Source organism: Schistocerca piceifrons, chromosome 2 (genome assembly GCF_021461385.2).
Source record: "Schistocerca piceifrons isolate TAMUIC-IGC-003096 chromosome 2, iqSchPice1.1, whole genome shotgun sequence".
In the NCBI taxonomy this organism is placed as follows: domain Eukaryota; kingdom Metazoa; phylum Arthropoda; class Insecta; order Orthoptera; family Acrididae; genus Schistocerca; species Schistocerca piceifrons.
Genome location: NC_060139.1, coordinates 700,523,845 through 700,541,163, shown reverse-complemented (window position 1 = coordinate 700,541,163; position 17,319 = coordinate 700,523,845). Strand labels below are relative to the sequence as shown.

The 17,319-nt window shown below is 39.5% G+C and overlaps 1 protein-coding gene across 4 annotated transcripts in view; it reads left to right on the top strand.

Annotated features, from left to right (window-relative positions):
- LOC124774544 (lactoylglutathione lyase) overlaps positions 1-17,319 on the top strand; it is a 125,493-nt gene that overhangs the window by 26,981 nt on the left and 81,193 nt on the right. For all 4 annotated transcript variants that reach the window (XM_047249490.1, XM_047249489.1, XM_047249492.1 and 1 more), the window contains exon 2: positions 10,914-10,999. In XM_047249490.1, the coding sequence (XP_047105446.1) occupies positions 10,928-10,999 (72 nt within the window). In that variant the 5' untranslated portion in view covers positions 10,914-10,927. The remainder of the gene's footprint in view (positions 1-10,913; positions 11,000-17,319) is intronic.

Below are 17,319 nucleotides of genomic sequence, written 5' to 3'. Positions count from 1 at the left end.
GTGAAGGACCATACATGTCCTATTAGCTACAGGAATATTGCCTTAACAAGCTGTTTAGGAAAGACCCTGGAGTGAATGGTTAACCATTGTCTGGTCTAGTTTGTTGAGACCAGGCAACTCCTTAGCTGCTCTCTGTGTGTATTTGAGAGATTTCGGCCCACTGTCTACAGCATGACTCTACTAGAAACAGCTATTCAGCAGGTTTTTCCTACATAAGCATCACTGTCTTGGTACATTCTTTGATAATCAGTAAGGCATTTCATTCTAATTGAAGTCACAATATTCTCATGCAAATCCATCAATGGGGCTTTCGTAGCCACCTCCCCATTTTCTTATGACCTTTTGTATCCAGGCGATTTTTTGAGGTCCTGTGTTGATGACGCACTCTTGGAGAGCAGGAGAATGCTGTCTCTCGGGGCAGTGTTTCAAGTGTTACACTCTTTGCCGTAGCCATAAACAGCATCACATCTGCGGTAAGGAGTCCTGTACAGTGCTCCTTATTTGTGGACAACTTTGCAGTTTTCTGTTCCTCCTCCAGTGTTGCAATGTCTCATCAGTAGCAGCTTACAGTGCGGTGGTTAAAGAGGTGGGCTGCTAACAAGAGTTTTTAGCGTTCTGCAGATAAATGTATGTATGTGTTCCTTTTAATTGATCTCATCATATTTTTAATGTATGTGACTTGTATATGATGAATCCCATTCTACATTTTAAAGACTCAGTGAGGTTTCTGGCCCTTATTTTTGATTCGAAACTGTCATGATGACCACACCCGAGAGACCTGAAAACGAGAACCCAGAAGACACTGAATATTATAAAGTGCCTCGGCCACAGGTCTTGGGGAGCAGACAGGGTGTGTCTGCTCCAGTTTTTAGGGCTTTTGTGCATTCACAGCTAGACTATGGATGCACTGCGTATTAATAAATGAAAAGCACCAGTTTGCTTTTGTTCTACAGTATTATTTTTATTGCTAACCGGTTTTCAGCTTACAAGGCCATCTTCAGACATTTACTGAGTATTATCACCAAAGAAGTTAAATGTTAGCAGACAACATTGGAAGAGAAGTAACACATCTAGAGTGAAGTAGAAACATACAGTGAGTAACATCTTTGCAATGAAATAGTAAAAACTGAACAGTACATAAATAACAATGGAGTTGACAGGAAAACCTTTAGCACAAAATAGGAATAGCATGCCTACATAACAGTTTCTATTAACAAACAAAACTAATAAAATAAGATAAAATTAGTACTAGACAAGGCCGCATCAAGAGGTATGAAACATGGAGAGTGATACACAACCAATTAAAAAAAAGAGAGACAGTTGTCAATGTAAATACAGAATACACGAGGAACTTAAGCAATATCAATAAGATAAACAGAAATTAGTAAATGCAGGAAAATTGAGGTGTTTGAGGGAACCTACAGTTTGAGAGTGTGGTGGTACTGCATTTTAACATTAACCTTATAATCAAAGCAGTGGCTGTGTACCAGTTTACATTAAATAAATGAGCAAAGTAAAATATGAACAGTATTTGATGAGACAACTACAAGGGGAGTTAAACATGGACAGTAATACAAGTACAAGTTAAAAGCAAAACCCTTAACTATTGAAACCACAGCATATGGGGAATACAACGACAACTGCAACAAATAAAACAACTTAATGACTACAGGAAAATGGGAATATGTAGGAAGAGAGAGTGTGGGAAGTAATGAACAACAAAGATGATTATATGAAGTTTAGAAGAGGGGAAGTGTTGAGTTGTGTCTGGTCATTTAGGATGAGATCTGGACTGTGAGCAAGATGTTTGTTAATTTCAGGGGCTTCCAGCAGGTTGAGTTTATGGCCTTTGTTTGCTAAGTGAAGTACATGGGACACTGGCTGGTAGTTGTGACCCTCACTCAGTACATGCTCAGCAAATGCAGAGTCCGAATTCTGCAACCTCCAGCTGCGTTCATGTTCAGTCAGCCTAGTTGATATGTCTCTGCCTGACTGACCAGTGTAAAATTTGTCACAATCAGAACAGGTGATTTTGTATGCCCCACTGTTGGCTAATAACTGGATCTTGTCTTTGCTATTAAAAACACACTGGGCTGTAGTGTTCCTGACATAGTAGGAAACCCTATACTAGCAGGATTTCAGTGCTTTGGCTACAGTCTGTGATACCTGACCTAGAAATGGTAGAGTACACCATTTCTTGCAGACAGTGAATGGGGAAGCAGGTGGGGCATAGAGGAGGGGTATAATTTTCTGTTTTTGTTTCCTGTGCAAGATGTGGCAATAAGAACTGGATTGTAGCCATTGGCTGAGGCAATAAATTTTATTGTATCTAACTCTGCTTTAAAATCATCTCTGGACATGGGGATAGATATGAGACGGTGTACCATTTGAGTGGAAAGCTGCATGTTTGTGAGCTATGGGGTGTTGTGAACAAGAAGGTATTACTGTGTCTGTAGTTGTTGTTTTTCTGTAAATATTGAAACAATGTGTGGCTGTACTAATGTCAGTGGTGAGATCTAAGAAGTTTATGGATTTGTTGCCAATTTCCATAGTGAACTGGATATTTTTATGTTGACTGTTTAGGTTTTTCAAGAATGTGTTGAGTTGTCTTGTAGTACCAGTCCACATACATAGGACATCATCTACATATGCCACAACAGCACTGTGTATTGGTCTGCAAAGCCTTCTTACCTGAATATTAGTGACACTATCCACGATGAGGGGATTATGCTGGCCACAGGTGCTAATAGGACGCACACACACACACACACACACACACACACACACACACACACACACACACACACACCAATATCCAGACTCTTTGCTGAGGCTGGGGAATCACTATTCACCAACCAACAGTAGCTCCTCATGGTGCATCAAACTTGTAAGTGCCTTACAACTCCGACATCACTGCACACCATACTGTTGCCCATCCACCTCTGGAACACCTTTTCTCCAATCATCCACTAGCAACAGTGCCGTTCAGGATCCGCATGCAATGTGTGCTGGAGTCACTTGTTGTGATGCAAGTAAAACCCTAATCCAGGATTTTAATTAGCTACCACTATGGTTACTGCATGGCCCACAGTAATTGTAGATTTAGTGCATTACAGATGAGGTTGCACACCTACATATGTTTTTAATACATTAGTTCATGACATTTTAATGAGCACCATAACTATGGAGCTGCCTTTACCAATGAATTGAAACAGGGGGACTTCGTTGGCTGCTCTGCTGTTATCCCTGATCATGTCCTCATGGTCCTATTGCCTCGTGACTTTACTGTCCTCAATGTGGAATTATATGTGATCTTGTATACACTCTAGCATTGCGGGCACTTTAGCAGATATGAGATGTGCTTTGAGTGCTAAATTCGTAGTCTCTTCCAATTCCCTGAGTTCCCTTCACTCTCTACAACTATTTCAGATAAAGTAGTCCAGAATATCCAAGACGTCCTCCTTCAATTATAACAACTGGGGAAAGTGGTGTCTTTCTGGTTGGTGCAGGGCATAAGGGTATTGTGAGGAAGGAAAAGGTGGATGTAGCAACCAAGAAGGTGTGTCATGATCCTCAGGTATTTCAGTGCGGCACTACCTTGTATAGTGTTGAAGTACAGAGTCATGTGTCAGTAGGAGAACGAGTGGCTGGAAGTGACAGATAATAAGTTGCGAGTAGTAAAGCCCACTGCGTGGCTGTGATATACCTCCTTTCAGCCATGAAGATGGGATGAGATCCTCCATAATTGTCTACGCGTAGACTACAGTGCTCAAGATGCATGGCTTCTTGCTCCGGTGTGAGGACTCTCCAATTTGTGGTGTTTATGGGATGCAGATCACTGTGCACCACATTTTACTAGACAGTGTTTCATTTGTCGACCAGAGGGCAGCCGCAGATTTGTCGGCAGATCTGCCCTTTATTTTAAGTGATATTGAAATGAATGTGGTTGGAGTTTTAAAGTTTCGTTATCTGACCAACTTGTTCCCAAAAATTTTAGGGAGATTTTCTTAATGTGATAAAAGGGTGGCTGACTCACCCATGTTAAAAGAAACAGGGGCCCATCACATATTCTTGTGCCGTTGTTTTAGTTCCTCTGTTGTTTTACTTCTGTTTTCATCCCAGGTGTAACACCTTTCACAATTTCTGCTTTGTTTTACTGCGTGTTATCGGGAGTAATTGTTTTTAGCCCTTGTACCCACATTAATTTCTTTTAATATTTGTAAGGGCACTGATAACCTTGCCATTGAGTGCCTGTACTCCCCAAAAACAACTACTGCAACACTGATGTCACATACTACTTTTCATTTGTGAAGAATGCTTTCAAGTTCATAAGTCATGTGTTATGGAAGATCTTATTATCACAGAGTTTAACTTAGTTGTATTGATTCCCGATATTAATAATTTTTATTGATAAAAATTTATTTGTTACATTGCTTCTTTGCGATATTGGTTTTGCACTTCTTTGGTAATGAGCAACAGATACTGGTCACGTGGTCTCTAACAAAGAGTTACAGTTGCATCAGAATTGATTTTAAAGTGACTGCTTTTGTATTTTAAGCTGTTCTTGCAGTGCTACGTGTCACTGTAGGTCATTAATGTTTAGATGTTGATGGAGCATTGCACCGTTGGTAACACAAGAAAAATCCACAACGTACAGGAACCCAGAAAAAGCTTACATATCTTACAAACTTTGTGGGGGAATTCATTGCAGTGATGACACATCTAAACAAAGTGTGATATAGCCAGCCGGAGTGGCTGTGCGGTTCTAGGCGCTACAGTCTGGAACCGAGCGACCGCTACGGTTGCAGGTTCGAATCCTGCCTCAGGCATGGATGTGTGTGATGTCCTTAGGTTAGTTAGGTTTACTTAGTTCTAAGTTATAGGCGACTGATGAACTCAGAAGTTAAGTCGCATAGTGCTAAAAAAAAAGTTTGATATAAGCTGGCCACCAAAAATAGTTACGTAAATCAAGCAGTGAGTCCTGTCAGTGATAAAAGGAAAGAGGAGCGTGTTGGATTTGAAATCTGAAACTGTTGCTTGAAACGTCATTGCTGCAATGAGTGCATCTGTCATCCAAAGTAGTGTCACATGTATGTGTCCTAGCACTTCTTGCTTAATCTTGCCAGCCTGTCTTTCAGTCTATGACAAAAAAACTTTATCAGTGTTTTTATTGGTATTACTCATATTCATTCACAGCGGCTGTTGTACAGGTCTTAAAAGCTGCAGTGTTGTTTCTCTCAAATAATATAACTGCTTATGAAGTGGGCTGTGGTGGATCAGTGGGTTGTCAATTCAGTGCCGAAGGGTATACAGCTCAAACCTTATGCCAGTTAGGTAATAGTGTGGCTGTAGAGCCAAGGTCCATTGCAGTTGATTAGCGTGCAATGTGAAGCATCTAGTTTGTTTGTATATTTGGTTTATACAAGGGACATTCAATAATTAAAGACACAAATTGATTTAGGAAAAAAACTGTATTTTTACACAATGAGAGTTTTACTACTTCTCAACATAATCCCCACCAATAATATTACATTTTTTCCAATGATGAAGTCTGTCCATGGGTTTCAGGCACTTTCCCACAGATTCTGTGACCACCTCGTTGTTGCTGAACATTTTTCCACATAATGCACACTCGACTGGACCAAACAAATAAAAATCAGAGGGTGCCAAATCGGGACTCCAAGAAGAATAAAATAGTATCTCCAACCCCCCTTTTTTTTTAAGTGTTTTTTTTTTGGGTCAGCATTGTTATGTAACAATATCACACTTTTTCTTTGAGATCCACATTGTTTTTCTCTCTTTGCTGGCTTTACTTTGTCAATCAGCTTGCCTGAGTAGTAGGCACTGTTTATTGTACACTGGTTACTCAGGCAACCACAAAAGACGAGACCTTGGGACATCCCAAAAGATGGTCAACATGACTTGTTCTGCACATGCTTGTGTTCTGAATTTCTTTCAGACATGTGAGCTGATGTATTTCCTTTTTATGCTTTGTCTTTAGGACTCGGGTTCAAAATGACGAACCCAAGTTTCATCACACATTAAAATCTTATTTAGAAAAGGATCACCTCCCCTTTCATAGTGTTCTTTCAAGTCTGTACACACTTTGAGTCTTTTTCCTTGTCACTCGTTTTGCTGTACTTTAGCTTGTTACTGATAACATTATGAACTTTGTCAACACTTACTGCAGCTGTTTTTACCGTATGTTCAACTGTAAAATGTTGGTCTTCACGAATGATGTCATCAAAGTGGGTTTCATGTGAAAGAGTTGACACTTCAACTGGCCAGCCAGGACATTGCTCATCAGTCACAGAGGGCCGACTGTTTTTGAACTCTCATTGTTTTTTAACTGTTCTACCCACTTATAAAAACTTCATATAACAGTCACCACAAATAAGTCATTTGAGGAAAGGTTTTAACAGGTTTATTACTTTTCACCTGCAGAAAATAAAAAATGGGTCACTGAAGGTTATTCAATGAACATGGAAAATTCCAGTGGGCATGCCATCTTTAAATGCAATACTGATGTTATAAACAAAACAGTTTTTATCCATCACCTATTCTCAATTCATCCTTAGTTATGCCAACCTAAAGCCTAGGAAGTATAGAACACCTTGTATAGACTGTTTCATTTCTGCATCATTTGTCTTTTTAATAATTGAATGTCTTTCATAAATGTAATATCATACCTACTGATGGTACATACTGTACCTTTAAGTAAATCCACTGCCATCTTTATGCCATCAGTTGGATCTAAAACTTTTCTGTGATGCACTTGTGAGCTGTCAGTCAGTTGATGATACTCTGACATTCCTCGAGCAATTTCACATCACTATCTCCTTGGGAAAAATACTTCTGTCATGACATGAGACTGGCAAAATTGTCAGGACTTCTATTGATAGTCATTCAGGATAATATAAATACCTCTTGCCAGTACTTGCAGTATTGGGAATCAGGTAACGAATTTCTATTTCCAGTCTTGCTTGCTTTAACGTTGTTTGCAAACGGCTTTTATATACCCCAAAAGCCTTTGTGTTAATAACTGTATAGGCCCCTGCCTATGACTAAATCTTCACCATTATCCTTTTGAACCATAAGAGCTGACATATTCTCAGCAGTTTTTCAAATTTAAAACCAGATATCTATACCACTCAAAAATAGAATATTACACAATTTTCTTCCCCTCTGCCCCATTTCCCTCCCTCTCCAATTCTTCAATTGCACCACCCCTCCTTACCTTCCTCTTTGAACTACTGCATAATAGCTGTAAAACAAATCGTAGGGCTGTAGGTAGAGAGATGCTGAATGAAATGTGACTATGGTAGCAGAATATTGTCAAATGATATTTTACAAAACTTAAAGAAAGTTTGGTCATATGTAAAGGCTGTTAGTGGCACCAAAGATCATGTCCAGTCCTAGCAGATGAGGCACGAATTGAAATTGAGGGTAGCAAAGCAAAACCTTACATGCTTAGCACTGTTTTCAAATGTTCCTTTAAAAAGGAAAAACCTTTTAATCCTGGAATAACTAAAATAAGTATTAGTGTCAGTGGTGTTGAGAAACAACTGAGATCATTAAAATCTAATGAAGCTCCAGGGCCCATTGGAATCCCTATCGGATGCTAACAGGTTTATTCAAAAAATTCCAGAACATTCATAATTTTGCACAAATAGTGTGTTAGAGCGAAGTGAGGTTAGCAGCCCTGCATACACTTGTGTTTAATGTTTAACTGTTGAAAATTTCAATGTTGTATGCCTGTTACTTATTGTTCAGTGCGGTATATAGAGTAGACCGTTGTGTCGCACAGTGTTCGAATTTCGAGATGGCAGAGTTAGAGGGGTAGCGCATCTGCATTAAATTTTGCTTGAAACTCGAGAAAACCTTTAGAGACATGGACAGACGGAAGTTAAAGATCACCCTCATTCAGGATGCCCTTCAACGTCTACTGACGACGCTCATGTCAGGAACATCTATGAATTTGTGCATGCTAATTGAACACTGACTGTCCAAGAGATTGCAGAAGAATGTAACATTTCAGTTGAATCATGTCATGAAATTCTGACACAGCATCTTGGAATGCATTGTGTTGCTGCCAAGTTTGTCCCACGGCTCATGTGTCAAGACAAGAAAAATCTTTGCCTTGCAATCTGTGAAAGACTTTTGGATCTCACAAATGAGAATGAGATGTTCCTTAAGAGAATCATAACTGGTGATGAGACGTGATTCTGTGGTTGATGATGTTGAGACCAAGTTCAATCTTCACAGTGGGTTGGGAAAGGTTGTCCAAGTCCAAAGAAAACTTGCCAGGTCAGATTAAACGTCAAAGCTTTGCTGAGAATTTTCTTTGCCTTTGCAGGATTAGTTAACATGAATTCGGCTGCTGTGATAAACTGTTAATTAACGGTACTGTCAGGAGGTGTTGTGATGCCTGCAAGAAAATGTGAGAAGGAAATGGCCTGAAACGTGGCGAGACATTTCATGCCTCTTGCATCACAATAATGCACCCACACATTCATCCCTATTGGTGTGTGACTGTTGCACAAAAAATGAAATCACTGTGCTACCTCATCTGCCGTCTCTCCAGACCTGGCTCCTGCAGTCTCCCCCCCCCCCCCCCCCCCCCCAACCCCACCACATCCCCCCCTACCCTAAAGTTGAAAACCCCATTGAAAGAACGAAGATTTGCTACAATAGACGAGATAAAAGAAAATTCGCAGATGGCACTTCACACAGTCCGGCAAGAGGTGTACTGAAACTGCTTCCAGAAGTGGAAGTGGCGTTGGGTGGGGAGTGGTGTGTAGTGAATTTGCAGCTCAATCAGCCTCTCTTCTAATTGTAATGTACTGTACATCCCTTGAACAAGAAGCCTTGCCTGGAAGAAAGCACAGGTCACACCTGTCTACAAGAAGGATAGTAGAAATGATACACAAAACTACTATCCAATATACTTAACACTGATTTGTTAGAACATATTCTGAGAGCTCTAACATATTGAGGTATCTCAAACCAAATGACCTCCTTCATGCCAACCAGCATCAGTTCTGAGAACATCGATTAAATGAAACCCACCCACCTCACATGTTTCTCAGATGAGATACAGAAAGCTTTGGATCAAGGCAATCAGGTAGATGCAGTATTTCTTGATTTTAAAAAAGCCATTGACTCAGTTCCACAGCTGTGTTTATTGTCAAAAGTACAATCATATGGGGTATCAAGTGAAATTTGTGAGTGGATTGAGGACTTTTTGGTAGGGAGGATGCAGCAAATTATCTTGGATGGATAGTCATCGTCATATGTAGAAATAACTTTGGGTGTGCCCCACGAAGTGTGTTTGAACACTTTCTGTTCATGTTGTATATTAATGACCTTGCAGTCAATATTAATAGTAACCTCAGACTTTTAGCAGGTGATGCAGTTACCTGTAATGAAGTACTACCTGAAAGAAAGAAGTCACATAAATATTCAGTCAGATCTTGATACCATTTCAAAGTGGTGCAAAGATTGACAACTTGATTTAAATATTCAGATATCTAAGATTGTGCACTTTACAAAACGAAAAAATGTACCTAGTATCCTATGACTATAATGTCAACGAGGTACAGTTGTAATCAGCCAGCTCATACAAATACGTGGATGTTACACTATAGGGATATGAAATGGAATGATCGCATGGGCTCAGTCATGGGTAAAGCAGGTGGTGGACTTTGGTTTATTGGTAGAATACTGGGGAAGTGCAATCAGTCTATCAAGGAGATATTTGTTTACAAATCATTTGTGTGACTGGTTCTAGAATAGCACTGAAGTGTGTGGGACCCGTACCAAATAGGACTAACAGGGAATATTGAACATATACAGGAAAATCAGCATGAATGCTCACAGGTTTTTTTTTAAATCCATGGGAGAGTGTTACAGGGATACTGAATGAGCTGAATTGGAAGACTCTTGAAGGTGACATAAACTGTCCCGAGAAAGTCTAGTAACAAAGTTTCAAGAACTGTCTTTAAATGATGATGCTAGGAATGTACTACCATCCTCTCTGTATTGCTCACATAGGGGTGGTGAGGATAAGATTAGTATAATTACTACACATGCAGAGGCAGTCAAACAGTCATTCTTCCCGTGCTCCAGACACTAATGGAACGGGGAGAAACTCTAATCAACCGGTGCAGTGGGATGCACCCTCTTCCATGCACTTTAAAGTGGTTTGCAGATTGTAGATGTAGATACTCCGTGTCTCCCCATTCAGTTTGATGCGACAAACTTAATTTGATCTTGAGGGAGTATGGAATATAAAGTGGCGTGAATTTGTGCACGGGCATTTATATCACGTAATGCTGAACCAGTGATACAGACACAAAGCATTAACAAGTGTATAACAAAATACAGTACTTCGTTCTACTGTGAGCTGATGCCACTGATGATTATTTCTTTCTTGTAGATAATAAATGGTAACGTGTGTGTGTGTGTGTGTGTGTGTGTGTGTGTGTGTGTGTGTGTGTACACCTAGAATATTTATACAACAAATTTACCACAAAAAAAGTTGTGGAGTATTTAACAAATAATTTTGCAGGCTGTCATTGGCTAGCTGACACACTTCAGAAATCACTTTTGGATTTAATGTGCTCAAATTATCTTATCTCTCTTTTCTTTATAATTAATAATTATTATATTATCCTGTAATGAATTATAACACCTGCTTTATGTCATTTATTTTGAGTCACTTTCTCCTAAAGCGCAGTTTTGATTTGAGCTCTTCAGAATCTGGATTATCAGTTTTGGAAAAAAATATTAATAATATACTCAATTAGTTTTATATAGTTGCATTGCTCATAACAAAATTTGTGTCTATAAATAATAATTTTATGGTGAAAGTATCACGTCAACACTCCTCATTGTACATTTCTTTTCCATAGAACCACTGATCAAAATGGGTGACACTACAGGGTTGTCAAATGGAGAAGCTAAGCAATATTGCAAAGAACCAGATCCATCAACAAAGGTAGTATACATATAAGACATTTACTTTCTCACTAAGAAGATGCGTAGTAGTCTAGATACTAAGAAACTCGTGAATTAAAGTCCAGTAACAGTCCCTATTTTTCTTAGAGGAGGTAGCTGTAGTACATTCTTGCTATTTGTGTTGCATAATAACTGTCCTTGTGTAATTTATTTCAATTCTGAGTATTTACAGAGTACATATGTTCCTGTTACTGGATTTTCACATGAGTGGAGCATCACTTGCTATTATTAAGAAGCCTGTGGCAGAGAGTGAAAAGATCATTATATCTTGTTGGCATTGTGTATGTTAATTTTCATGGGGGGTGGGGGTACAAGTTCAAATAGCCAGTGACATTCATGCTGGATGAGAGTTACACTTGGAGACCTTGATAAGCTAATGAAAATTGTATTAAGAAATGTTTATTTGATAAATGCTACCATTGGGGATGAATTTTCATCACATAGTTTATGAAATTATCAGCTAATAAAATGTGTTAAGAATGCCATGCTGGTAAATTGAATGTGTATGCCTTCGAGCTTCGAAATAGAAACTGCTTTTGAATTATAACTGCTGTCTTTGACAGAGTGAAGTGGCGAGATGTAAAATTAATGTCATATGTATATGTTAATATTAGTGAAAATCGAAGCATTAGGAAGCATGCATGTGACTGAAAATTACATTGTGCCACTGATTAGGTAAGTAACAGTACACACTCCTGGCAAAGCACTGAAGCACCCAGAAGGGATAGAGGAAACAAAAATGTTATTTCAATGATTACAAAGCCAAGTAAAATTTACACAAAAAAAAACCTTGGCAGTATGAACCCACTTATCGCTGGGTGTATACGCCCCGGAACAACCTGAAGATCCGGGAATTTTTTAGAACTCCGGGAATTTTTCAGTGTTTTCGTTTTCAGTTAAATTTTTGTAATTTTGATTGCTAACAACTGACAGTCTGACAAAGAATATTACTCTACCTTGCTACTGCAGAATTCTATTGCAGCAATAAAACATAAACGGGAGAAGAAATTAAGTGAAACTTAAGTTGCAAAGGAAATGCGTTATTTACAAGAAAACAAACTGCACACACAAATGTCTGCCAACAACAAAATGTGTTAAATGCATTAGGACGAAAGACTATGCAATACTTCATAACAGCAAATTGCTTGCGATGAGCGTGACATCACAATTGTTTACGTTAGCTTCGTTAGAGAAGATGCCAGTCGCGTATGAACAGTACATTCTCCCGCCTCTGGCTACTTGGAAGTGTGGTTGTAGCAAGCAGCCAGATGCTACCCAGAAAATTTTTCTGGGATGCAGTGTTTACATTTAATTATTTTGCTGTTTCCTCTTCATTTACAGATCTCACGTCAAATGAAAACAAAACAGATTTCTGTGGCTGGGATCCATCAATTCATAGATTTTGTAGATTCATATATAAAATAAATCACATAATTATGGAAGGCAAAAATACATTATTCGTTTCAGTTTGTTGGTTTTATTTTAATTCCAGGTTTTTAACTCAAGCATTAATCGCCTTGCAGAACAGTGATGTTATTTTCGTCGGTTTGCTAAAGAAATTTCGTTATTAATCTTTTCAGCTGCGGCAGTCAATTTATTTGAAACGAAGTGTTTCGTTCCATACTATTGACTAGTTTCAACTGTTTGCTGGATTACAAGTGCACGTTTTCTTCTTCTGGCACGTATGGCACTATCAATGAAATGAAATGAACGTATGGCATTGTTGGCCAATATTGAAAATTTACATCCTGAAAACCACACTGAAAAGCTTAATTTCAGGTTGGGATCTACTTTGTTGTGAATCTGGACACACGAATGTACACTTTAAGCGGAATTGGATATTTTAGTATGGTTTACAAAATTCCAATGCTCTTGGATTATAACACTTGGTGGCTAATTGATCTTAGAGACCAGTATTATATATGAAAGCGTAGCTTCCCTTGCAGCCACACTTGCATATTAATTTAAGCCATTAACTTTTCCTACTCATGTGTTCACACTATTTAACAGTGATGTTGCTGTTGACTTACTACATCACATGTTCTTTGCTCTGAATACGTGCTTTCATTGGCTGGCGAGATCATGTGGCGCGTACTTGTGGCTGCATATAATTTTTTTTCCCCGCTCACAATCGTTTACTAATGTGCCGGTAATTTCAAGCCAGTGGATGAAACCTTAATCCTTCAAAGGCTTGATAAGTTTTACAGCTCTGAGGGAAAATATCTTGTCATTTGGCACAGAAAAATTGTATTTTCGTCCGGGAGAGAGTGTATTTTTAACCGGGAAATCCGGGAATTTTTTTTTCCTTGTCCACGTGTACGCCCTGTATCAGTACGACAATGAGCCCAACTTGTCAGTATGATATTGCATCCCCTTTAGTTAGGATACCTGCACTGATTTGATAGGGAAGGGTGTAATAAAACTGTTACATCCTCTCCTGAGGCAAGCTGACCCATAACTGTTGCAACTGGTCCTTGATATTATGGATACGGGCAGTGATATGGAGTTGACATCTGAACTGGTCCCACACGAGTTATATCTGCAACAAATCTGCTGATCTTGCTGGCCACAGGTGTAACTCAACATCATGCAGGCAATTCACAGAGGCACGTGCCATTTTGGAAAAGTGTTGTCCTCTTGAAAAATAGTGTCGTGGTACTATTGTGTGATGGGTAACACATGAGGGTGCAGCAGTATCCATGGTGTACCATTGTGCTGTCATAGTTTTGCTCTATCACTATCAAACCATGACTCATCGCTGAACACATTGCAGTGCCATTCATCAGCGGTCCATGTTTCTTGATCGTGGCACTACTCCAGGCACAGCCATTTGTGTTGTGGTGTTAATGGATCCTATGCATGGAACAGTAATTCCCTAGCCCTTCTGTTGCTAGTCTCTGGCCAGTGGTGGTGAAGGGGCTATGATATGCTTGCTTCACAATGTGGAGATTCTATCTTGTGGTGACTATATGTGGTTAACAACTTCGATGATGTGTCTGCCTGCACTCATTGTACCACTGCCCAGTCCAGCTTCAGAGCACTGTCACATCTGTATGCTCCATAAATCTGGATATTGCACAGTTCGACCAGTCAAGGAAGTAGAGACTCGCAATGTTGCCGTTTCAAAATCTGTCAGATGCTGATAATGCTGTCTCACATGAGCATGTGTCATCTCAATGTCCCTTATAGCGATCACTCGACATTTGAATCTGTTCACACCCCTTACATACTCTGCTAGACCTGGTATCAACAGTAATGCACTGTGGTGGCCATTCTACCTGTTGCAGAGAATTGCAACTCTTAATTATTTTCATACCTGCTGATGGTGTCTACATGCACAAAGTTTCATTGACATCTGACCATGTCTTCTGGGTGCTTCACTGTTTGTCTGACAGAATATGAATTATTACAATTGCAGAACTGCGAGCTGCATCAAACCAGTATTTGGACTGAAGACACCACCACCACCACCAATAACAGCAATAGCAACATATACTATGACTTAAAGAATTCAGTACATTACAGAAGTCCCACATGCTGCAATCAGAATGTATAAATGTTATTGCACTGAATGAGAAAGGTTCTGGATATGTTACTGGGAAATTTCCCTACAAGCTGTCTGCATGTTAATACACAGAGCATCCTCGTTGGTTGCTAAAAGATTGTGATGAACATATTACCAACTAATCGTATCCCAGACATGTTCTGTGGGCAGCATGTAGGTAAATTTGTAGGTTAGGTAACCAGTGGTACCCATTGTTTTTTGAAGAAGGCTTGCATATTTCTAGCCATCTGGGGTTGACCATTACCTTGCTGAAATATTATATGTGGAATTACTTGATGTAAAGTATTGCATTGGCCTCTAAAACCTCTCAGGATGTTGTATGTGACATTCGGTCAAGCCAGAAAGTTAATGCTGGCATATCAACAGTTACAAAAAGGATAGACTGCTTCTCATGGTAAGGATGAAAACGTTGAGTTACAGACAGGTGCTATGAAAAGACTCTCACACACTGAGCTCTTGGCCAAAGCCTTCTTCAGAAAAGAAACACACACACACACACACACACACACACACACACACACACACACACACACACATATATATATATATATATATTCACATTCACACCTCATGTACACATGACCACTATCTCTGGCTGCTCTGGCTAGAGCCAGTCTCAACATATAAATGGTCATAACTTAGGATAGACTGGAGTGGGCATCACTTCAAAACTCCACATTATAACACAGTAAACTACAGTAGTTGCTCACATGTAATTGCAGTATGAAACATTTGCAGTTTCTGTGCGGTAGAAGCTGATTCAGTGACATATGTGACACTACTAAAACTTTAAAAAATTCGAAAAAAAATGAAAATTTAAAATGAAGACAATAATTTCAGATCAAATAATAGCACTGTGGAAGAAGAGATAATCATTGTGATTTGATTTCAAGTATGAAAATGAAATATTTTATGTTGGTAAGTTGAATCACAGGAAGACCCAAGAGCTTAGGCAGTGAGGGCCAGCATAGGATAGCTAACACCCCCTACCCCAACCCCACCCCCACCCAAAGCACTCCAGAAAAAAATCATTGCAAACCAGACTTACAAGCTGCCCAGTTGGAGAAGACAGACATTCCAAAACAATTATCAGTTTGAAGAAAGCCAGAGCTTGTTATGGATTTTTACTACTGTCAGGTGCACTCAGGACCATTTGTCGTAAAATAAAAATTAATTTGTCATTCACTGCAAAACTAATATGAATTTTGCTCCCATCCCCCCCCCCCCCCCCCCCCCCTCCCTCTACTCAAATCGTGGGTACGCTCTTGAAAAGATCTTCGCAGTAATGAATTGCTGGGACACTCTTACCCATTCCACTGTGTGTTATGTTGGAAACTCTACCTTATTGCTGGGAACCCACACTGGTGAAATAAGGCTGTGGCTCAGCATACTTTTTTGAGCATTGCATATTCAGTGAAGAAATGCAAGTAAAGATCCCAAAGTTATTAATGCATATAATATTTGTGTGTGTGTGCGTGTGTGTGTGTGTGAGAGAGAGAGAGAGAGAGAGAGAGAGAGAGAGAGAGAGAGAGAGAGGGGCGGGGGGTATTCTATATCTTGAAGTAAGTTTTTAAACATATATGATGTTAATGATTTAAAATAAATAAAATTGAGGTTTCCATTTAGTTATGTAATTAGATTTTGTTTTCTTATATTTACTATGTTTTGAATAAACTCAGAATTAAGCATTTTGATTAATACAGTGACAGAAAAAAATTGCAACACCAAAAAATAATTAATGTACGATAATGAAGTTTCAGGAAAGCATTTGTGTAGGTAACATATTTAAGTAATTAACATTAGAAGATCACAGGTTAATGTAAGCATGAGATAAGCCATTGCAAATGTGAAATGCTGATTAATCACTGGTGTAACTGCCAGGATTTTGAATGCAACCATGCAAACTTGTGTGCATTGTGTTGCATAGGTGCTGGATGTCATTTTGTGCGATGGAATTCCATTGCTGTTGCACTTGGTCAGTCAGTACTGGGACAATTATTGCTCATTGTGGATGACACTGGAGCTGTCATCCAATGATGTCGCATATGTGCTCAGTTGGAGACAAATGTAGTGATAAAGACAGGTCGACACTCTGTAGAGCATTTTTGGGTTGTAACAGCAATATGTGGGGGAATGTTATGTGGGCGAATGTTATTTTTGTGGAAAACATCCTCTGAAATGCTGTTCATCAATGGCACCACAGCAGGTCAAATCACCAGATTGATGTACAAATTTGCAGTTGGGTGTGTTGGATAACCATGAGAGTGCTCCTGCTGTCATAAGAAGTCGTTCATCAGACCACCTTGCCCTCCAGTAAGCTCTGTCTTGACAACACTGAAGTCGCAAATGGCAGTGGTTTGGGGTCAGTAAAATGCACAGTACAGGACGAATGGCATGAAGTAACCAATTTGTAACTGTTTTTGTGTCTCTGTGGTGCCAACCACTGCTTAAATTGTTGCTGCAGATGCAGTACGATGTGGGAGAGCCCCACGTCGAACATGACGGTTCTCTCTCTTGGTAGTGTCACATGGCCATCTGGAGCCCAGTCTTCTTGCGACCATGCATTGTCGTGACCACCACTGCCAGCAATCGTGTACAGTGGCTACATTCCTGCAAAGTCAATCTGCAGTATTGCAGAAGGAACGTCCAGCTTCTCGTAGCCCTATTACATGACCTCATTCAAACTCAGTAAGGTGTTAATAATGGTGTCTGTGTTTCCTTAAAGGCATTCTTGA